We start from the raw sequence: 23,799 nt of genomic DNA on the forward strand, positions 1-23,799 counted from the left end.
TCGCTTTACCTGTACCTTTAATCGTGACTGTGAAATCTTATGTGCACATTAGCTAAGTATCTATCTATGCTATTCATGGCGCTGTATTATGTGTAGATTTTCTGTACTGCCTCATTTACATTCATGCATTGCTTATTCATATAAAGGACTTTCTGTCTGTTGGGGAGAGTTGCATTTCAGCGCTGTTTGGAAAGACCCAAAGACCAGTTATCATGCTGATGTATATTAAAATCCTTCAGCAAATGCTCCCACCTCGTCATATGGAGACTTAGACAGACGGTGGAGCTCATGTTTATTAAGCTTTGTAGGCTAAAGGCTGTCTATTATCAGAGCACTGGGCTATAGCAAACTTTTTCTTTAAGCTTTTCATTGCTTTATATTTCAGGGTTTTCAACAGCACAGAAAACATTTATTCCTGGTTAATGTAAGGAAAATACACAAACAGGGAATTCATTGGGCTGTTATTTGGCATGTGCTTCTTATGCCGCATACACACGACCGGACTTTCTGGCAGAAAAGGTCCGACGGTCTTCCCGATGGGCTTTCGACGGACTTCTGAATGAACAGACTTGCCCACACGCGAACGGACTAAAGTCTGTTCGTTTTGAACATGATGACGTACGACAGGACTAGAAAAGGAAGTTCAATAGCCAGTAGCTGCCCTTGCATCGTATTTGGTCGAACCAGCATACAGACGAACGGTTTTCCCAATAGAAATTGATTCCATCTTACAGATTTGAAACATGATCTATTTCGAGGTCTATCTGAATTTTGGAAGAAAAAAGTCAGATGAAGTCCACACACGATCGTAAATATCTGACGTAATGATTCTGTAGGACCTTTTCGGTCGTGCGCGCAGCATTATGCTGAATATACATTATACAATTTTTGTTGTTCAGTTTCCTTTAGATTTACCTTCAACTATGTAGTGCAAGGGCCTGCCTGGTTGCATACAAACAGAAAGTGTTTAGGTTTAACCTCATCTGTGGCAGTGTGTCCACATGGGGTGAAGGGACGCTGCCCCCTCCGGCCCCTAATCTACATGCAGGGTGCCAGATGCATTAATTCCAATTTTTTTTTCTTTCTTTTGAAGCACATGATTAGAGCCTGAGGCTCTAATGGCTTCAAAAAAGGTGAGCTTGAGAAACAGAGCACTGCTCAGAGACCACCCAGTTGTGTGACAGTAGCAAATTAATATTCGATATTGTCTTCCTGATTCTCTTCCCGGCCAACCAGGAAGCGGGTTTCCCAGACCCGATTGGCCATGGTGATTGCCGCCTTCCTGTCCATCTCCCGTATGGGGGAAGGGGGGTGTTGGATCGCCGCCTTCCCATCTGTCTCTCGTGGGGGGGGATCGCTGGCTACCAGTCTGACTCCTGCGGGGGGGTTGGTTTGCCACTCCCCCAAAATTATTGAGCACCATCCACCACTGGATCTCATATTATATGATTTTGGTAAATCTAAAGAAAATTGTATCGTGTATAGCCAGCTTTATTGTGGTCATAAATGCTTTGATTTTATCATCCTATCAAACTGGGATTCAATAGAAACAACCAAATATGCAAACAATAAAATAGGTGTACCTGCCCTTCCAGTCCATTTAGACTGTCCTCAATCAAGCTAGTTAATTAGCTAGGGTGGAAAAATGTTGATCCTGTTGTATTATTGGCAACACTGAGATGCAGATTGTGTGGTTTAAAACAAATATGCGATTGGTAACTTACAATTTCATTTTCAACTATCTATCAAAATCCACTTCCCCATGTGTGTCATATCGATCAAATACAATGTTGACTATAGATCAATTATTTGATTCGGGTGAGGTTTGTTGGAAAAGTGATCAATCATTTATTAAAGCGTGTATGGCCAACAATAGACTCCTAGTCAAGCTCACATGTGGACCCTTACCTTGTAAAACACGCATTCAATTTAACCACTTGAACTCAGGAAGAGTTTACCCCCTTCATGACCAGGCCATTTTCTTGCCATTCAGCACTTCGCTACTTTAACTGGTAATTGCACGGTCAAGCAACGCTGTACCCAAATGAAATTTATATCATTTATTTTTTCACATGAATAGAGCTTTTTTGTGGTATTTGATCAGCACTAGGCTTTTTGTTTTTTTGTGATATAAACAAAAAAAGACATATTTTTTACTTTTTGCTATTTAGCATATCCAATTAAAATTCATACATTTTGGCCATAAAAAAAGTGTATTTTGATTGGTTTGCATGAAAGTTACAGCACCTATAAATGATGGTATATATACTGGAATTTTTATTATTTAATACAACTAATTGAGATCAGTGACTTATAATGGGACTGCGATAGTAAGGCAGGTAATGCTGAAGGTAACTGACTGCCACTGACATCACCAGTGACATTAATTCTATAATTAATACTATATACGATAATACTATATACATATACCATCTAGGACAATCAAGGGGTTAAATGTGTGCCTAACTATGTGTAATGCGTGCTGTTTTTACTACTAGATCTTTTCGGTTCTCATCATGAAAAACAGAGAGATTGTTCCCTTTGTTGCCTCTGATTATCAACTTCAGCAAGTCCCATTCAATTTGCTGACAGGCTCCTGCTGTATATAATCACAGTGGTTGCCAGGGGGGAGCACAAGTGCGTGCCCTAAACTCGGAAGCAGACAGCAACGTACAGGTACACTGCTTTGTCTGGTCTTCAAGTGGTTAAAATAGAAATAAAGGGCAAAACATTTTAGTGTATATTTATATATAAATGCTAAGTAACCTTTTATAAAAAAACAAAACAAAAAAACACATAATCTCTGTTCTCAGCTGCATAATGGGTTTAGAGAGGTGGGGGTGGAGAAACAGCAGGACACTGATCTTCCCAGTGTATGGCTGTGCAAAGGGGCATGCCAGTGCAAGTCTGATCACAGGAGGATGGGCAGGCTGTGCTTCCAGAAAACTGACCACATTGGGAAGGATGTGCTCGCATGGCTAGTGTGGTCAGTTTAAAACAGGAAAGCAGGGGGACTGGTAGGATCACCAAGTATTTCACACAAAGCAAGCAGTTCAAAGAGAACAGGACATTTTTTAGCACAAGTGCATGGTACAACAAACACATACAAAGAATGCAAAATTCTGGGGTAACATAGGGTTGCCCCCTCATCCCTTTAAACCCTAACACATATGAATTACACAGGTTCTGAGGCTAATTTAATGCAGATAAGGCACCAAGTGAGTTTAATTACCACCTTAGTCAGCAACAGAACCTGCATAATTAATGTGTCTGGTTTTAAAGGGATAAGGTGGCAACCCTAGGGTAACATACTCTTTCATCTCTTTGCGACTGCATAACACATATACGGTATGGGGTGCCCAGGAAAGGTGGCTTTTGAGCTGCTTTTGATCATGGCTTCTGATAGGAAGACGGTGGGAAGGGAAACATGGGTTTAAATGCCTGAAAGGCGGAGTGGCATCTGTCATGTGAACCCTGTTTTTGTCCACCATGGGGGAGATTCAGCTGTGCCCCTGCACTCACCTCTTAGGGAAAAGGGTCTACAGTGACATTGTTTTGCCTTTTCCTCCCCGAAGAAGCGGATCTATCCGCAAATGTAGATGAGCATTTGGACACCTCCGTGTGGTTTACCACTTTAAGGGGGCCGCACTATTGGTGACCGCTGTATATTGTATATATAAGCCAGTCACTAAGTGATTGATGTGATATTATCATCCATCTATGTATATGATTTTGAAAAAGCTTTTCTTTTTAATTGTGTATTTAATAAACATTTGTAATTTTATACTTTAAATGTGTTGTTAATTGGTACAGAGATAGTCCATTTATTTCGATAGAAGACCCCTCTTTTTGCTGGGGGTTGATCCTCCAATTCTTTAGACGTGACCACTGTCATTGGCTGCCACAGCAGTTACTTGATTGGGAGCCCATCCTGCTGACTTCCAATCAAAACCAATCAGAGCCGTAATAAAAAGCTTTCAGTAACAGCTCAATCAGTGTGCAGCAGTTGGGAGTTAAAGCCCACTTTTCTTGGTGTTGAGGAGTTAAGCTATGTAGGCTTAACACTATTGCATAACAAAAACTTTTTCTTCAAGCTTCCCATTGCTTATAATGCAGGGTTTGCAACAGCACAGAAAGTGATTCATTCCAGGATAATGTACTCCATCGTGAGCCATTTAACATAAGCAAAACCCACAAGCAGTGAATTTATTGAACTATTATTGGACTTCTGTCTACAAGTGTACATAAGACTGTCAATATATTTGTTCCAGTAAAAATGCATTTGAAAATAGGACAACTCTCCAGCTACACCTATTATAGAAAAAATGCATATTATAGACAGCCGTAGCCTGGAGCAGTCTTTCCGTTCTCACCTTTTATTAACAAGTAGGAATAAAAAGGGGGGCACTAGATAGGCAGTCATGTCTTTCCGCACAGTGCTTATAGCTGAATTTGGGTCCACTGGTTCATTGACTTACACATTGGACTATTATTGGACATTAGTCTCTACTCTCTAGCAGTACACAGGACTGACAATACATTTGTTCCAGTAACATGCATTAAAAAAAAAGTAAACTCTCCAGCAACACCTATTACAGAAAAAGCATATTATAGAACGTAGTAGCCTGGAGCAGTCAATCATATCTCACCTTTTATTAAGTAGTATGATTAAAAAGGGTGGCTCTAGGTAGGCTGTCAAGTCTTTCCGCACAGTGTTTATAGCTGTATTCAGGATCATTGGCTCATTGACTTACACATTGGACTATTATTGGACATACACTTATGCCGTGCACACACAAGAGGTTTTTCCATTGGAATAGGTTTCTTCGATGGAATTCCGCTCAAGCTGTTTTGCATACACACAGTCACACCAAAGTCTCACCATCAAGAATGCGGTGACGTACAGCACCTACTACGGGACTAGAAAAAGGAAGTTCAATAGCCAGTAGCCAATAGCTTCTGTCTTGTACTTGCTTCAGAGCTTGCGTCGTTTTTGGCATACAGACGAGCGGTTTTCACCATAGGAATTGGTTCTCTTTCTAGGTCCGTCAGAATTTTCGAAGTGCAAAGTCAGATGGGCCATACACATGATCGGAATATACAATGAAAAGCTCCCGTTGGACTTTTTAGACGGAAATTCCGCTCGTGTGCACACTACATTAGGGGTGTATCTGCTGCAAGGCATACAAGGCAATTGCCTTGGGCGGCAATTTACAGGGGGGGAGGGGGGCGTGGCGCCACCCCCAGGTGACCATGCTGTAGTTGAATGATGGCTACAGTACGGTCATCCAATTTTGGCAGGGTGTCCATTGACACCTTCTCAGAATCACGCTCACTGTGACACACACCCCCCGTGATCTGTGATTGCTGTGTCCTTCGAATAAAGCTGATTGCAGATCAGAGTAAAGAGACAATCACATAGGCTCTTTACCATTTGATTATCTGTGTCCAGTCACAGTTGATCACAATGTAAATACACTTGCCAGTTATTGGCATTCCAAGGAGAGAGGCGGTAACCAGCCAGTGTAAAAGGTGACATCTACACTGATAATCAGGGCACTGATCATTAGTGTCTTTATTATCAGTGCAGCCCCAACAGTGCAGTCTATCAGTGCCCAAGATCAATACAGCTTCACCAGCACCTTCTCTTCAGTGCCCACCAGTGCCGCCTCATCCTCTGCCCTGCTGACCCCATCCTCTGCTCCATTGACCACATATGTGGCACTTGGAGGAATCATGTCTCAGGGTCACTGTGAGACAAAAACGGGACAAATTTAGATGGGAGGTGGGGCACCCGATTCTAGTCTTGCCTAGGGCAGCACAAAACCAAAACACAGCACTGTATACAATAATATGTTTCTAACAGTGCACAAAACTGACAATACATTTGTTCCAGTAACATGCATTAAAAAATAAGTAAACTCTCCAGCATCACCTATTACAGAAAAAGCATATTATAGACCGTAGTAGCCTGGAGCAGTCAATCACCTTTTATTAAGTAGTATGAATAAAAAGGGTGGCTCTAGGTAGGCTGTCATGTCTTTCCGCACAGTGCTTATAGTTGTATTCAGGTCCATTGGTTCATTGACTTACACATTGGACTATTATTGGACATACAATATGTCTATAACAGCACACAAGGCTGTCAATACATTTGGACTGTCAATACATTTTTTCCAGTAACATCCATTAGAAAATAAGTCAACTCTTCAGTTATAGTGTCTACAAACTATGGGATATACGGAACTACAATATTGCGGTGGACAAATCGGACACTGACACTTTTGACGCTGTTTTGGGAACCAGTGACACTAATACAGTGATCAGTGTCACTGTACCAATGATACTGGCTGAGAAGGGGTTAACATCAAGGGTGATCAAAGGGTTAACTGTGTGCCTAGCCTGTGTTTCATTATAGTGTGGGATGTGCTTTTACTAGGAAAAGACATGGATCCATGTCCCTGCTTTGCAGAAGCACAGGATCCATACCTTCCCTCCTGTCACAGCAGGCAAGACGCCTTGTTTACATAGGCAGCCTGCCATTCTGCCTCCCTGCAGAATGATTAGCGGGTGTCCTGGCAGACATTGAGTCTGCGTTATCTGGCGATCGGCTCCCTCAGTGCGAGTGAGCCGCTGGTGGTGTGCATTCAGGCCCCCTACCCGAAAGTGCAAGATCACCTATATAAACGTGATCCTGCACACAATGGCCGCCCTGTAGCAGTAAAACTGCTATAGGACAGTCGGCAAGTGGTACACCAGACTGACAATACATTTGTTCCAGTAACATGCATTAGAAAATAAGTCAACTCTCCAGCAACACCTATTAGCATGGGTGTCCGCAGGTAGGGGCAAGGGGGGTCAAGTGCCCCCCCCTGGAATCAGGGATTGGATCTTAAATTCAGCAAAGTTTAGTCGCTTTCGGGGTGCGGGCAGCCCTCACCCGGGTGCCACCCGCCAGTGGAGTGGCACCATCAAGGTGCTGTCAAGCCCTCCATTAGTGTAGTGTGATTTGGGGCTCTTTTCCCTGCTCAGTACAGCAGAGAACCCGGCGGCGTTGTGACAGGAGAAAGGCGAGCTGCGGGCTGTCAGAAGTTTCCCCCGCTCGCCCCTCCTTTCTCCTGTCAGGCAGAAGAGACAGCGGCTCTCACCAGGTTCCCCGCCCAGCTTCCTGCCCGCTCCTTCCCTACTGGCCATAACTGAGGGCCAATCAAAGGAGACTAGGAGAGGAGAGCATCATGGGACATGTAGTCCCAAAGATTGACAGCCCCATTTTCTACAGGGAGGAGGCTACAGCTCTATCGAGAGAGAGAGATTGAGAGACTGCAGCCTGGAAAAAAGCTGAGGGAGAGAGTGCTACAGGACAAAGAATGAGGAATGTGCTGGGCGGAAGCCAGAGAGAGAGCCGCACTGCCCAGCGCCACCAGAGAGGGAGACACGCTGCCCAGCACCACCAGAGAGAGAAAGGCTAAGCTACTACCAGGGTACAAACATACTAAACTACTGACCAGAGTCGCCCCCGGGTAACCAAGAGTGATCGATCATCCAGCCGGAGGGATCACTGCTGTAGTTTCGCTGAGACTGGTAAGAGGACCAGTTGGCCATTATCCACTACTTATCCTAGGGACTGTACTACGTCTGCAGACTCTGACCATGATAATGTGTTAATGACATTGTCCAAAAGGTTCAGTGCATGAGTGACCCTAAAATGATGCCCCCCCCGAAAAACTTCTGCGGACGCCCATGCCTATTAGAGAAAAAAGCGTATTATAGACAGTAGTAACCTGGAGCAGTCAATCAGATCTCACATTTTACTTATTAGTAGAAATAAAAAGGTGGCTCTAGGTAGGCAGTCCTATCTTTCCACCCAGTGATTATAATTGGGTCCATACCAGGCCGTTGGGTCTAGTATGGATTTGGAGAGGACTCCCCCCCCCCCCCCCCCCCCACGCCAACATTTAAAAAAAAATGGCATGGGGCCCCCAAAAATCTATACCAGACTCTTATCCGAGCATGTCGCCTGGGAGGCCAGGAAAGGGAGAGGACCAGAGCGCACCCCCTACCCCTTTGAACCATACCAGGCCACATGCCCTCAACATGGGTGAGATGGGTGCCAAAGCACCTTGCCCCCATTTTGACAGGGACAAGGGCCTCTTCCCAACAACCCTGGCTGGTGGTTGTCGGAATCTGCGGGCGGGGGGGTGTATCAAAATCTGGGGCCCCAAGATCCTGCCCACCCCCCTATGTGAATTGGTATTTTGTACATTGTACCCATTCACCCCAAAAAGCAGTAAAATGTAAAAATTTGGCGATTTTTGACAAGTCCATTATCAAAAAATCTTCTCCCCAAGCCGTCTTATCTGGCTCCTGTCTTCTCCTGGTGCCGCCGGGAGAAAACCCGCAAAAAAAAAAAAGCCGCTCTTCTTCTGTGGCTGTCTTCCTCTGTTGTTGTCGCTCGCTGTGTGGCATCTCTTATATAGCCATGGGGTGTGCCCATCCAATGACTTCACCCAGCGAGCCCGTCCCTTGTGACATCACAAGGGGCGGGCTCTCTGGGTGACGTCATTGGATGGTCACGCTTCGTGGCTATATAAGAGATGCCACACAGCGGGTGACAACAACAGAGGAAGACAGCCACAGAAGAAGAGCGGCTTTTTTTTTTTTTTTTTTTAAGGTAACCGGTGTTGAGAAAAAAGACAGCACTGGGAAAAGATGGCCTGGAGCCAATTTTTTAACCTCCCTGGTGGTATGATTATTTCAGATTTCTGATGCTCAAAGCAGTACAATTCATTTGCATGGAAAGTAGTCATTTTATATTTTAGGCCTGTAATTCTTAGGAATAACACACTTAAATCTGTCCAAACAAGAGGCTAATAGACATTCCGGGTATGATAAAGTTTGAAACATCGTAAATTATAATATAATAAATAACTATAAATAATTATAACAAATAATAATAATAAAAATGATTCAATAATGTAATCAAATCAAAAACACTGAAATTTGCTCAGTTGCAGAATTGTTGCTGTCATTACTCTGTGTTTGATGACGGATCTCCTCACAAATCGCTATCGCTCAATTCTGCAAGTGATTCCAATTTATTATCGCTGTTTTCTAGCTGGTCTAAAATGGCTTTTGATGTAAAGGGACAGTTTTGGTTGCTATGGACAATCTCTCAAGTTTCCAGGCAGAAAGAACAGTATATATAATATAACACTGCATGTATGGCACTGGATAAAGCACTAGGGACAAAGAGGATGTTTAATTATTTGATACAGTACATTGTAATCTTACAGATTACATTACTGTATGTATAGTGTGTGTTTCACTTTTTGAATTTGGCGCCGTTCTCTGTCCCCGTGCGTCGCAACATTCACAGGGAATGGAACCCTGGCTCTGTGATGAATCAAGCTAGATGCAGCTCACGGACACAGCGGGAGGACATCGCAGGATCCTGGGGACAAGGTAAGTTAGCTGTACCTGGATCCTGTGATACGATCCCGAGTGTGGTTTGAGGTTAGCGCTTTTGGTACTGAAAATCCACCCTGAGCCACACTTGGGAAAACCGTCAGGGAGGTTAAATAAAGGACTTGTCAAAAACCAGCTCTTGTTCTTTACATTTCACTGCTTTTTGGGGTGAATGGGTAGGGGTACGATGTACTCGATACCTATTCACATGGGGGGGGGGGGGGATCTGGGTGCTCCTTGTTAAAGGGGGCTTCCAGATTCTGATAAGACCTCTGCCCGTAGACAACCCTTGCCGGTGGTTGTTGGGAAGAGGCCCTTGTCCCCATCATCATGGTGGTAAGGTGTTCTGGTATGGGCCTGGGGGGGACCCCATGCTTTTTTTTCCACAATATTTTTTTACATTCAGCTGCCAGCGGGTAACCCCTCTGTCAGCTGATAACTCATCAGTTGTTAAGGATGTGGCGGCCGGCTTCCTGACCCCCTCCTTAGCAACCAGCTATATAGAGTGTGTTTACAGCAGTGTGTTTTAAGAGAAAACGTGCTTGAAAAAACGCACAAACACAGCAGCATAGATGTGAACCTAGGGTCAGTCTTGTGTATTGTTAGAGACATACTGTATATCTAATATTAGTCCAATGTGTAAGTCAATGAACCAATGGACTCGAATATATCTATGAACACTGTGCGGAAAGACATGACTGCCTAGCTAGAGCTCCCTTTTTATTCCTACTAATTAATAAAAGTTGAGATCTGATTGACTGCTCCAGGCTACTATGGTCTATAATATGCTTTTTTTGTGTAATAGGTGTTGCTGGAGAGTTGACTTATTTTCTAATGTATGTTACAGGAACAAATGTATTGCCAGTCTTGTGTACTGTTAGATACATAGAGGGGTAATTTACTAAAACTGGGACAACTCTGCAAAGAAATCAATCATATTCCAGGTTTTATTGCCAAAGCTTAATTGAACAAGCTAAAGTTAGAAACTGTTTGGCTACTATGCACAGCTAAACTAGATTCGGAGGGCACATGTTTTAGTAAATCTACCCCTATGGGTAGTGTTTATAGCTGTATTTGGGTCCATTGGTGCATTGACTTACACATTGGACTATAAGTGGAAATGCACTATTGGGTTTATTTATTAAAGGCAAATCACTTTGCACTACAAGTGCACTTGGAAATGCAGTCACTGTAGACCTGAGGGGCTCATTCAAGGGAAAAAAATGCATTTTTGCTTGCATGTGATTGGATGATAGAAATCAGCAGAGCTTCCTCTAATTTTAGAGCCTCCATTCAGATCTACAGTGACTGCACGTCCAAGTGCACTTGCCATGAGCTTCCAAGTGCACTTGTAGTGCAAAGTGTATTTGCCTTTAGTAAATAAATCCCCCGTCTCTAACAGCACACAAGACTGACAATACATTTGTTCTAGTAACATGCATTAGAAAATAAATCAACTCTCTAGCAACACATATTACAGAAAAAAGCGTATTATAGTACAGTAGTTTCCTGAAACAGCCAATCGGATATCACATTTTATTTAATTAGTAGGAATAAAAAGGGTGGCTTTAGGTAGGCTGTCATGTCTTTCCGCACAGTGCTTATAGCTTTATTCAGGTCCATTGGTTCACTGACTTACACATTGGACTATTATTGGACATACACTATGGGGTTAATTTACTAAAGACAAATCCACTCTGTACTACAAGTGCACTGCAAGTGCATTTGGAAGTGCACTTGCTGTAAATCTGAGGGGAAGATCTGAAATGAGGGGACGCTCTGCTGATTTTATCATCCAATCTTGTACAAGCAAAAATTCAGTTTTTTATTTTCCTTGCATGTCCCCCTCGGATCTGCAGCGACTGCACTTCCAAGTGTACTTGCAGTGCAAAGTGGATTTGCCTTTAGTAAATAACCCAAATGAGGTTGATTTACTAATGGCAAATATACTGTGCACTACAAGTGCATTGCAAGTGCACTTGGAAGTGCAGTTGCTCTAGATCTGAGGAAAAAAAAAAATCTGAAATAAGGGGAAGCTCTGCTGTTTTCTATCATCCAATAATGTAGAAGCAAAAATGTTGTTTTTTATTTTCCTTACATGTTCCCCTCAGATCTGCAGCGACTGCACCTCCACCTGCACCTCCACTTGTAGTGCACGGTGAATTTACTAAATCAATCCCTACGTCTCTAACAGTACACAAGACTGACAATACATTTGTTCCAGTAAAATTCACTAGAAAATAAATCATCTCTCCAGAAATACCTATTACAGAAAAAGGCATATTATAGACCAAAGTAGCCTGGAGCAGTCAATCAGACCTCACCTTTTATTAACCCCTTCCCACCCTGCCTATAGCAAAATGATGGCCGGGCGGTGGTTCAGTTATCTTGACGTCCTTTAGGATAACTGCCGGCATGCAGCGTGGCGATCGGTGGTGCAGTGTTTCAGTCTGACACACTGCTTCACCGATCTCTGCAAAGAGCCTCTGACGGAGGCTCTTTACCACGTGATCAGCCATGTCCAATCACAGCTGATCACAGTGTAAACAGGAAGCCCAATTTATCGGATTTTCCTCACTTGCGTCTGACAGACATGAGTAGAGGAGAGCTATTTGGCAGCTCTCCTGCTAGGGGGGTCTGCGCTGATTGTTTATCAGCGCAGTCCCACGTGTGGATGCCCACATTGGACCACCAGGTATGATCAGCACACATGGATGACCAGGTATACCCCCCATGGCCACCAGGGATGCCACACAGTGCCCTAAAAGATGCCAGCCAGTGTCCAGAAATGGTGCCACTCAGTGCCAACTACAAATGCCTGCCAGATATCTCATCAGTGATGCTCATCAGTGCCAACCGATCAGTGCCCATCTATGCCACCTATCAGTGCCACCCATAAGTACCCATCAGTGCAGCCTATCAGTGCCACCCATAAGTGCTCATCAGTGCCACCTCATCAGTGCTGCCTTATCAGTGCCCGTCAGTGCAGCCTCATCAGTGAGGGAGAAAACTTACTTATTTACAAAATTTTATAACAGAAACAAAGTAACATTTTTTTTTCTAAATTATCAGTATTTTTTTATTTTTTGCGCAGAAAATAAAAACCGTAGCAGTGATCAAATGACACCAAAAGAAAGCTCTATTTGTGGGAACAAAATGCTAAAAAATTTGTTTGGGTACAGTGTAGCATGACCGCGCAATTGTCATTCAAAATGCGACAGCGCTGAAAGCTGAAAATTGGTCCGGGCAGGAAGGGGCGAAAGTGCCTGGTATTAAGTCTGAATAAAAAAGGACATTGGACTATTATTAGACATACACTGTGGGGTTGATTCACTAAAGCCAAAGCCACTGTACACTACAATTGCACTGCAAGTGCACTTGGAAGTACAGTCACTGTAGATCTGAGGGGAAGATCTGAATTGAGGGGAAGCTCTGCTGATTTATAACACCCAATCATGTATGAGTAAAAATTCTGTTTTTTTATTTTCTTTGCGTGCCCCCCTCAGATCTACAGTGACTGCACCTTGCAGTGCAATTGTAGTGCCCAGTGGATTTTCCTTTCGTAAATAACCCCCCTATGGGAGTTAATTACGAAAGACAAATCCACTGTGCACCGCAAGTGCACTTGGAAGTACAGTCGCTCTAAATCTAAGGGGTAGATCTGAAATGAGGGGAAGCTCTGCTGATTTTATCATCCAATTATATGCAAGCTAAAATGTTGTTTTTTATTTTCCTTGCATGTCCCCCTCAGATCTATAGCAGCTGCACTTCCAATGCACTTTCAAGTCACTCACAGTGCAAAGTGGCTTTTCCTTTAGTAAATTACCCCTTATGTCTCTAACAGGTCACAAGACTGACAATACATTTGTTCTAGTAACATGCATTAGAAAATAAATCAACTCTCCAGCAACACATATTACTTTAAAAAAGCGTATAATAGACAGTAGTAGCCTGGAACAGTCAATCAGATCTCACCTTTTATTAATTAGTAGGAATAAAAAGGGTGGCTCTAGGTAGGTTGTCATGTCTTTTTGCACAGTGCTTATAGCTTCAAGTGCTTCAAGACATTAAATTGTACAATAGCACGGCATAATCCAAAGGTAAAGCCACACACGTGTGTCTTCACGTGTAAAACTTTAATCAGCCAACAAGCTTCAGGAAATATATGTCACATATAATATGTGACATTTCTGTCTATGTGTATAGCAGTTGGATGAAGTGCACTCTCTATCAGTGGCCATTGGAAGTCGGTTTCAGCACTGCTGGGTGAACAGCTCCTTCACCCCCGGCTATTGCTGCGCTGCACTGATTCCATTTAAGTCTAGACTGATACTTGCAGGCATTTGGTCCCCAATGAATAATATGAAGAGGCTGATGACAGAAGAAGAAGTCCAAGCACACACCTCAGTGTAGGATCTGAGCTTTGGATGGATCCAGTCCCTCCCCTTCCCAGGACCATCAGGCTGTAGAGTATAATAGGAGCATTGCAGTGTGCAGCACACAGCAGCCAAACATCTCTGACTGCAGCCTGGTGTTTCCCATCCACAAAACTTCTCTGGCTCCTGTACAATCTGCTAGCCACATAAGCTGGTCATTTGTAGCTGCTGAAGCTCCAGAACTGGGCGATGATCTATGGACACTGGCTTTTATCGATTTTTCCTAAGCTGCTGAAACTTTAGAAAAAACTTGCTCCTGGTTGGGCACCCTGCTTGGCTTTTTGCCATCTGTTGAAGATGATCACCGGGCAGACCTGGAACATCACCCTCATCCAGGGTAATGGGAGTCAGGTCCTGCCAGAAAACTCTGCTCCCCAGGGTAGGGAGATGGCATTCTTCATCATCCGTTGTGTCATCCCATCTGTGTATTTAATCATCATTATGGTGGGACTTTTGGGCAACATCACCCTTGTCAAGATCTTCATTACCAACAGTGCGATGAGAAGTGTGCCCAATATATTCATCTCCAGCCTGGCCGCAGGGGACCTGTTGCTGCTGGTGACTTGTGTACCCGTGGATGCCTTCCGATTCTTTTTCGAGGAGTGGATGCTCGGGGAAGTGTGCTGCAAGCTCATCCCTTCCATCCAGCTGACTTCTGTCGGAGTATCTGTCTTCACACTCACTGCTCTCAGTGCTGACAGGTAAGTGCCTTTCCAAACAGCAGTGGATTACACTCCTAGGGCGTTAATAAACGTCTAGTGCACTCTATAGTCATTTTCTACTGTGTGTTGGTTTAGTAGGATTATGTAGAGATAAGCTGGGTTCATCCAATGATTTTATTGCAAATGAATATCACTGTTCTGGATACTTGTAGCCTATTATTCTTTTGCAATTCCCTCTTAAGGCCGTGCACACAATCCAAAAATCGGACGAAAAATACCTCTTTCGATCGTACGATAATCCGATCGTTAGTACAGAGCTTTCAAGAGCCAATCACGACAATTCATCTGATATTACAGACATACCCCACTTTTAAGCACACAATGGGGTTTATTTACTAAAGCTGGAAAGTGCAAATCAGGCTCACTTCTGCATAGAAATCAATGAGCTTCCAGGTTTTATTACCAAAGCTTAATTGAACAAGCTGGGGTTAGAAGCTCATTGGTTTCTATGCAAAAGTGAGCCTGATTTTGCACTTTCCAGCTTTAGTAAATAAACCCCATTGTGTACTTAAGGCCAGATTCACACCTATGCATTTTTTGCGCTTTTTGCATTTTGCAGATTTGTACTACAGAATGTGTTCCATAGGAAACCATTTTAAATGGACTGTAGTGCACATCTGCAAAATGCAAAAAGCACTAAAAATACACAGGTGTGAATCCAGCCTTAAAAGTGGGGTAAGCCTGTATTAGATCGGACAAGCCCAAACATTTTCCTTGTATTATTTTCATTTGGTCAATACAGTTGTCGTCCCAAAATACAATTTGAATGCATTACAACACATGGGGGGTTATTTACGAAAAGCAAATCCACTTTGCACTACAATTACAAACTACAAGTGCAAAGTGCACTTGAAATTGCACTTTAAGTGCACTTGGAAGTGCAGTCGCTGTAAATCTGAGGGGTAGATCTGAAATTAGGGGAAACTGCTGATTTTATCATCCAGTCATGTGCAAGCTAAAATGCTGTTTTTTATTTTCGTTGCATGTCCCCCTCGGATCTACAGCAACTGCATTTCCAAGTGCACTTTCAGTGCAATTTCAAGTGTACTTTGCACTTGTAGTGCAAAATGAATTTGCCTTTCGTAAATAACCCCCATGACATCACTTCTGATTTTTTTTTTTCTGTTGTACGAAAATTTTCATGACTTTAGTAACCTATTCAATTTCTACTTGCGACTATTAAGCAAAAAAAGTCACACGATCTGTCGTACGATATTCGGATTGTGTGTACGGGCCATTAGGCTCCATTCACACCAATGTGTTTTTTTTTTTCATGCTTTTTGCAGAAACGCAGGAATATATATATATATATATATATATATATATATATATATATATATATATATATATATATATATATTTCTAACATGGGTTCCTATGGAGCATGTTCACATCAATGCATTTTTGTGCCTCTGCATTTTTGGAAATGGTGAGGCCGCGTACACACGGGCGGACTGTATGGCCTACTTAGTCCGTCATACAATCCGATGGACAGTCCGTCCTACTTTCGAATGAACGGACTTGACCACACACGGATGCACAAACAGTCCGTCGAAAGCTTGCGCGATGACGTGTACAGTACGTAAGACGGGACTAGAAATAGGAAGTCCAATACACAGCAATGCAACCTTTCGCCGTGTAAATCCTTTCTGAGCACGCGCCATTCTTAGTCCATCGAACTAGCCTACTGACGAGCGGATTGTCTGCTGAAACCAAAGTATGACGGACAGAATTTCGAAAAATCCGAAATACTTAGTACGCCAGACTGCACGCTGAAAAAGTCAGCTGAAGCCCACACACGAGCGGACTGTCCGCTGAAATGTGTTTCGACGGACTAAGTAGGCCATACAGTCCGCCCGTGTGTACGCGGCTTAAGGGACATTTTTTTTAAACACGAAACTGTGCTTTTTCTGGTTCAATAGACTACATGCTTTTCTGCAGCTTATCCATTGTAATGTGTTTTTACTTGAATTTTGCAGCGTTTTGCGTTTTTATATCTGCGCAACAAGAAACCCCCCCCCCCCCCAAAAAAAAAAAAGCATAAAAAGTGTAAATCGTGGTAAAAAAAACACAGCAAAAAGCACTGCAGAAATGAAGAAAAAGCATATGTGAATGGAGCCTTAGTCCACACTCTTGATATGGATTACAAGTAAAAGATGCACAGATATTTAATGTATATTCAGTAATAAGAGTGTTACTCCTGCGCTAGCTGTGAAATAAGTGCCCAATGGTGTAAAGTGAATATCTGTGATCCAGTACTAAATAAAATAAATAAAATATTAGTGCTGCTGCTGCTAGCATCGGTGTGTGTTCCCCCACACAACTTAGTTGAAAGGGCAATGTATTGGATGCAGCACTGTGCTAAATAACAGTGTTCTAGTGTGTACCAATGAACAAATAATAAATTATTAGTAATTCATTTGTTCATTGGTATACATTGGAACACTGTTATTTAGCACAGTGCAACATTCAATACATTGCCCCTTCATTTATTGTATATTGTAGTTTTAGAATCTGTACATAGTACAGGATAGGAAAAGAAACAATGTGGAAAATTTACTAAAACTGGTGCGCACAAAATCTGGTACAGCTGTGCCTAGTAACCAATCGGCTTCTAATTTCAGCTTGTTCAGTTAAAATGGTAGTAAACTCTGTTACACCACTTGTATCTACAGGTAAGCCTATAATACAGCTTACCTGTAGGTACTGTGAATATCTCCTAAACTTGCTTAGGAGATATTCAGAGTGCATGGAGCCGATGGCATCACCTGCGCATGCACTCTGAAGGTCCAGCTTACAGTGCTGGACTTTCAGAGCCAGTGTCATAAACGGCGGCTCAGGAGTGACATCATTGCGCCCCCAGCCACGCATGTAGCTGGAGGTCGCGAACTCGTAAGGAAGACCGGGGGAAGATGTCAGCCTTCTCAGCGGTGACTTCTCGGCACTAGAGGGCTTCATTCTAAGGTGAGTCTATCATAATGTGCTAGTATGCCATGCATACTAGCACATTATGACATTGCCTTGAGGGATTTTTTTTTTTAACCACCTGCGGTTCTCTACCATTTTAAGCCTTGGCAATAAACCCTAGAAGCTGATTGGTTATTATACACAGCTGCACTAGATTCACTGGGCACCAGTTTTAGTAAATTCTCCCCATTCTGCTAAACCTTTGGTCAGCACCAAGGTGCATTCTCTAAAAACAATTGTTATTTCTTCCTTAGCTTTGTTAATGTGTTCTCTTTATTTTGTGGTACATCCGATTTATAAAACTTTGTATATGTTGTGAATTACTTAAAGCTGAATTCCAGGTATAGATTTTTTATTTTTGTTGTTGCATGGATACATTAGTCCAGCTTGGATCAATATAATTAAGCATATGTAATATCTGTGGGACTGCTGTGGAATTGTAGAATCACTGTAGCATTCACTGTTACTACTGTGATCACCACTGTCTTCTGGGTGCTGTGCAGATCAGCTGTCCTGCTGCATAGGGGGTTTCTTTCTTGGTACGGGCACCATTCACAGAACGGCTTGCCTTTTTCTCACTGAATGCCTGATTGGACAAGATGGAAAGGCGGGATGATGACATCACAATCTCCACCTCATCCAATTAAAGAAAACTATGCATTCATTGAGAAAAATGCAAGGTGTTGTGTGAATGGTGCCCGTGCCAAGCAAGTGGTCCCCCACGTTCACTATGCTGCAAAGCAGGCACTCTTTGCAAGACAGTGGCAATAACTGAAGTAGTTAAGTATAGTACAGGCATCATAGACTGATCCACAGACCCCTGCATTTCCCATACTAGCCTTGCCATTCATAAAAACATTTGTGTGGCTTTTTCAACTATAATCTCAGAAATGTTCATTAAAATGTAAAAAAAAAAAAAAAAAAAATAATGTTGGTGTCATGCTCCCTACAGTATACTGACTTATTTAATATGGAAAGAAAAATAAGCTTACCTGATAGGAGTTAAATGACATCTTTTATTGATTGCAGTAATCTGAAATCTGGTGGGTCACTGTGTTTATACACTTTCCACATTATCATGGTTCTTTATTATGCCAAGTATGCAGTTTTAGGGTTTAATGAAAACATATGCATGTATAAATGCAAGTTAAACGCTACACCATTTAATGCAATTCTACTTTTGCAGCATGCACAGTTAATTTTTGGTGCTTAGACAAAATTCTTAATATAAGAGGTAAGTATAAAAAAAAAAAAAAAATCAACAACCTTGCATACTTTTTATATGGCTCCATGGGGGTTATTTACGAAAGGCAAATTCACTTTGCACCTCAAGTGCACTTGGAAGTACAGTCGCTGTAAAATCTAAGGGCTAGATTTGAAATGAGTGGAAGCTCTGCTGATTTTATCATCCAATTATATGCAAGCTAAAATGTTGTTTTTTATTTTCCTTGCATGTTCCCCTCAGATCTACAGGGACTTTACTTCCACGTGCCCTTGCAGTGCAAAGTGGATTTTCTTTTAGTAAATAACCCCCCATGCTTCCACAATTACTTTTCAGAATGGACCATGGAGAAAAATCAAAGAATTTAATGCAATAATATTAATAAAAGTATGGATTCTTTGGCCAAAATAAACTTATGATGGCCAAATACACTTTAATCTTTCTAGCTGATCGATTTGATTTGATTAAACAATTCAAACCACAAACAATTGGATAGCCATAACTTTCCTTCCGATTAATCTACTCATTTGTGATTGGATTCAATCAAACTGAGTTGATTGACCAGAGAGGAATGTTATCAATCGTTTTAGATCAGTCTGCAGTACCGAGATACTTTATTCTTGAATTAGTATTTGGATAGTTTAGATGTTGAAATTACATGGTGGAAACTGAAATGCAACTGATAAATAACAAAAATAAGCTTTAATGACTGAACTGTTTGTCGACTTTAAATCAATTATTACTATCAGAAGAGATTAACTGGGAGGGAAATCCATAATTTATTAAAGTGTGTATGGCCACCAGTAGTGAGTAGTAGAGATATACAATAAATATGGGAGTTTTAACTAAACAGTTTAGATTGTGAAGACAAATTCCTAATGCCCCTGTACAAAAGGATGAATTGCTCAGGTTTATATCTCTGAACTTACAAAAGATGTTTAAGGTGTTTAAGGTGTTTAATAAATGGTGAAAAGCCGGTGATTAGCCATGATAAGACTTTGATATATTATAAATATCAGTCATGCAAAGTATATAACATAAAAAAAAAATGTACGGTAAATATAAATGTGGGTTAGCAAATGCCAAATACTAGGATGCTGCAGCCCAATGGTAAATTCTACCCATGTGCTAAACTCTTCTGTTTGCTGCGCTTCCTCACCAATATACACAGTGTGTTATAACAAAAATCTAAGTGAAGTGCTAATGTGCTATTTAATAAATTATCCTTACATCAACATATCCCTCGGTTCATACAATACAAACCAATACTTATAAGTATAAAGAAAGTGGAAAATGGATTCAATCCATAGATTCAAAAGCAAGTATGTTGCCAGTGAAAGTGGTGAGTAAAAGTTCATCAAAATTATCCAAATAGAAAGTGTTCCATGCTTGTGCAATTGCCACTGCAAATCAAAAGTGTGTGCTCCCACCAGGGTGGACACTCACCCGTGGGTGAGGACCCCCTGAGCCTATGCCGAGGCAGGTCAACAAGGCTTGTGTATGTATATTAGTCCACCCAAAGGTATGAAGTCCCTCTCTTTAGGTCCGGTTCATGGGGAAAAAAACAACATTGCAGAAAGGACAAAGTGTGATACCATTTATTAAAAAAGCTTTAAAAAGCCAAATTCCACTCACATGGTAAATTGCAGTGTACTGGGAATGATCGGCCAGCCTTATAGTCTGTGAAATCTGTTTTCACCTCTGCTCTGCACTTCCTTGGAGACAACGTGCATTCCACTCTGCAGAAATTACATCAAACGTGAACTGTGTGCCTGCCCTATGCATTTCGTCATAAAGACATCACCACCTCAATCTAATGATATGGTATGTCCAAGACACACAAGATCACCTGGGTGGTGGTAGTGGTTGTAGGGGGTTAAGACAGGAAAGGGCTGTGGAGTGATGTCAGCTAAGATGGGGTAGAGGGTGTGAAGTGACCAGGTTAGCTTGGGGTGGAAGTGGCGGGGGAGCAAAATCAGGCAGGAGCAGCGGCCAATGAAGGGAGCAGCACCATACATAGAGGCAGCAACTGAAGCTCTGAAAAGCTGAGTCTGGGCTCAGACTGATCTACAGTGTCAGATTCAGAGCCAACAATGCGGCGATCCCCACTGCCAGCTGCAGAATCAACAGCAGCCTGAGCTACAGTGTAGCCCTCAAAAGCCAGGGATAAAGCGATTTGCACTGTCTGCTGCCTAGTAGCCAGATAATTCCCACTATCTGCTGATTCTGCAGAGAGATCGTAGTACAAGTTGTTCCTGAGGAATAATCTTTGATCCTTCAATGTGGATCATGAGTTTCCTCACACTGGATGCAGCTGTAAAACTTCAAAAGCATTCCCTGTAATCTTTTCTCCAAGTATTGCGGTGATGCCCCACTGCTGTTTATTGCAGCTTCTCAAAAATTACAATTTACAGTTTATTAAACAACCACAGGATGGAGGTGAGAAACCACATCGAGAAGCAGAGAAAAGATAGACTGCTAGCACTGGACCAAAGATTGTAACCTAAATGCAAAGTTGCTTACCTCATTCATGTTCAGTCTTTGTTTAACAGATAGTGGGGTTCAAGGTGGTTAAATGCTGTCCTTGACAGATAAGTGTTTACAAAAATAGTCCTAGATAAAGGCATTGTGTTCATCCTCTTACAAACACGGTCAGGTTTCCCCCAATACTTATTGCAAAACTGAGTGGCGTTTTGCCTCATAGGGGAAAAAATACTTTCTTGTAACCACTAAAGAAATTGGATGATAATACCATACTATATATTTTGGTAATCTGTTCATGGGGATACCATTGGTAAAGAAACCCATGGTATACTGATAGTAAAATAGTCTTTACTTACCGACCAATTTGTATACTCTATACATCTTTGAGTTTAAAAAAATTGGGTAGGCAGGTGCTGGGCTACAGCAATATGGAGATGGAGACATTACCCTATATTTTTCTCTCCCTCTACTGAGATATTGATGTTATGCTGCACCTTCCGTCTCTGGCCAGCAGGGGGAGAGCTAAAGCCAAGGAAGCCTGTAGACTTCCATGCAGAGTGTTGAGAATCTTACAAAGATAAAGTTAGTCATTCACCAATTAGGCCTATTATCCATGATTAAAACGGTCTTACTGCTGGAAAATGTTTACACTGCTGTCTCATTTCTATCATTACTAATAGATCTTACTGAATATATTATTTTACCTGACAGAACAGATTAGGGATGAGGTTTGAGTTCTTGGTGAGACAGGGTTTGCAAATAGCCTGTGCACCTACCCCTCTGAAGTTGTTGCAGGAAGTCATATATTTAGTCACAAAATTATTACCACCACTAAGCCAGCAGGGGATTTTTTTTCCCCCAAAATGGCACTTTTGCCTGTGTATACTTGCCAGGCATTGAAACATTTGTTTTTTAATGTTTCAGTATTCTGTAAGCATTATTAACTAATCTGCTCTCTGCTAAACGTTATTTTTTTGCATTGGACATGTCACCTAGAGCAATACCCAACTATTTACCCAACTTGAAAGTTGACAGCATTGATTTTCAAAATTTACCTCCAATTGACTTTATTAGGGTTCACATTAAGGTTTGCAAACTAGGGACTTTTGAACCTGTTCGCCATACATGCTTACATTTGAACCCAAGCACATTCACTCAGTGTTAATCAGGATGTAAATTATTTAACTATTTATAAACTATCCACAAAAAGTAAGTTATTTATTAGCTGCCTAAACACATTATACCTTAAGCCTATGTTAACACTTCCGTGTTTTGTGCGGGCCGCATTTGCACGGGTACATCAGCCCATTCACTGCGTTTCCGCAGAAACTCAAAAAGACCATGCGATTTCCCTGTGGTTCCTGTACCTGCAATCAAGCTGTGTGCAGATATACGTGGGGGGCATTCAGAATGGCATTCCTAAGAGCAGAGTTAATCCCACAGTCGCATGCAGAGGTGTGAACCTAGCCTTATACAAGAGCTGCATAAAAAGGTAAAATATTTTTTTCTTTCTTTTTTGCACAACAAAAAAAGAGGATTCTGCCACAAACTTTAGATTGTTTAAGCAAAGTCAGCTGGTTCATTCTCTTAAAACTCGCTATCTCCAAGTCGGAGAGAGTCTTTTCTGCTTTGGCAGTTAGAAAATATTCAGGAGCTTTGACCTGCTTGGCCTCCATGCAATCACCACAACTATGTAAGCTAGATAGAAAACCTATGGCTTTGGCATCCATATCAATCCTCTTTAGATCAGTAGATCCATTTGGTTGGAGTACAATATCTTTGTTCCTGATGCAAAGCCATAGCATTTTGTGTGTGTGTATGTGTGTATATATATATATATATATAGCTACAACTAACAATGGTTATTTTCATATTTCAATTAATCGGATAATATAGAATTGTATCCCATAGGAAACCATGTTAAATGAACTGTAGTGCGTTTTTGCAAATAGCACAAAAAAACACATAGGTGTGAACCAGGCCTAAGACATTTAGTAGCAGCAGCATGCTTTTTTTGTATCACTTAATAAGGGGGTTAAAAAACTAAAATGAGCCCTTTATAGCACAAAAAGATCAGATAATCGCTACTATAAGGGGTACAGTGAAAGTAATAATATATATTATTTATATCGGATATATATAATAAATACACTCAGAAGTAGGATATACTGGCATTTTAACAAGGGGTCAGACATGAAGGGTGGAAGGGAGATATAAATATTTTATTATTAAGCAGTACTAAAAGCTGAAACTTTTTTTTCTTCTTTTCATGGATGTGATCATTTTAAATATAATGCACAATACTGGTAAAAGTTTACTTTAAATGTAATTTGTAATGCCTTCTATTACATCCAGTCTATCATCCTTCACCTTCGCTGGGTTCAGACGCTGATCTTCCCTGCACAGAATCTTTAAAGTGATTTTTTTTTTTTTAAAACAACAAATGCGATATACTTACCTGCTCTGTGTAATGGTTTGCACAGAGCAGCCCTGATTCTCCTTT

General features: G+C 41.7%; 1 protein-coding gene across 1 annotated transcript in view; it reads left to right on the forward strand.

The window, feature by feature from the left end:
- The first annotated feature begins 13,623 nt into the window (after nucleotides 1-13,623).
- The window catches only part of NMBR (neuromedin B receptor), a 513,059-nt gene continuing 502,883 nt past the window's right edge, over nucleotides 13,624-23,799 (forward strand). Inside the window, exon 1 of the mRNA XM_077486740.1 lies at nucleotides 13,624-14,602. Coding sequence (XP_077342866.1) covers nucleotides 14,199-14,602 — 404 coding nt within the window. The 5' untranslated portion in view covers nucleotides 13,624-14,198. The remainder of the gene's footprint in view (nucleotides 14,603-23,799) is intronic.

The sequence above is a fragment of the Lithobates pipiens genome, unplaced genomic scaffold, assembly GCF_037356315.1.
Source record: "Lithobates pipiens isolate NorthernLeopardFrog02 unplaced genomic scaffold, aLitPip1_a1.2 Scaffold_18, whole genome shotgun sequence".
Classification (NCBI taxonomy): domain Eukaryota; kingdom Metazoa; phylum Chordata; class Amphibia; order Anura; family Ranidae; genus Lithobates; species Lithobates pipiens.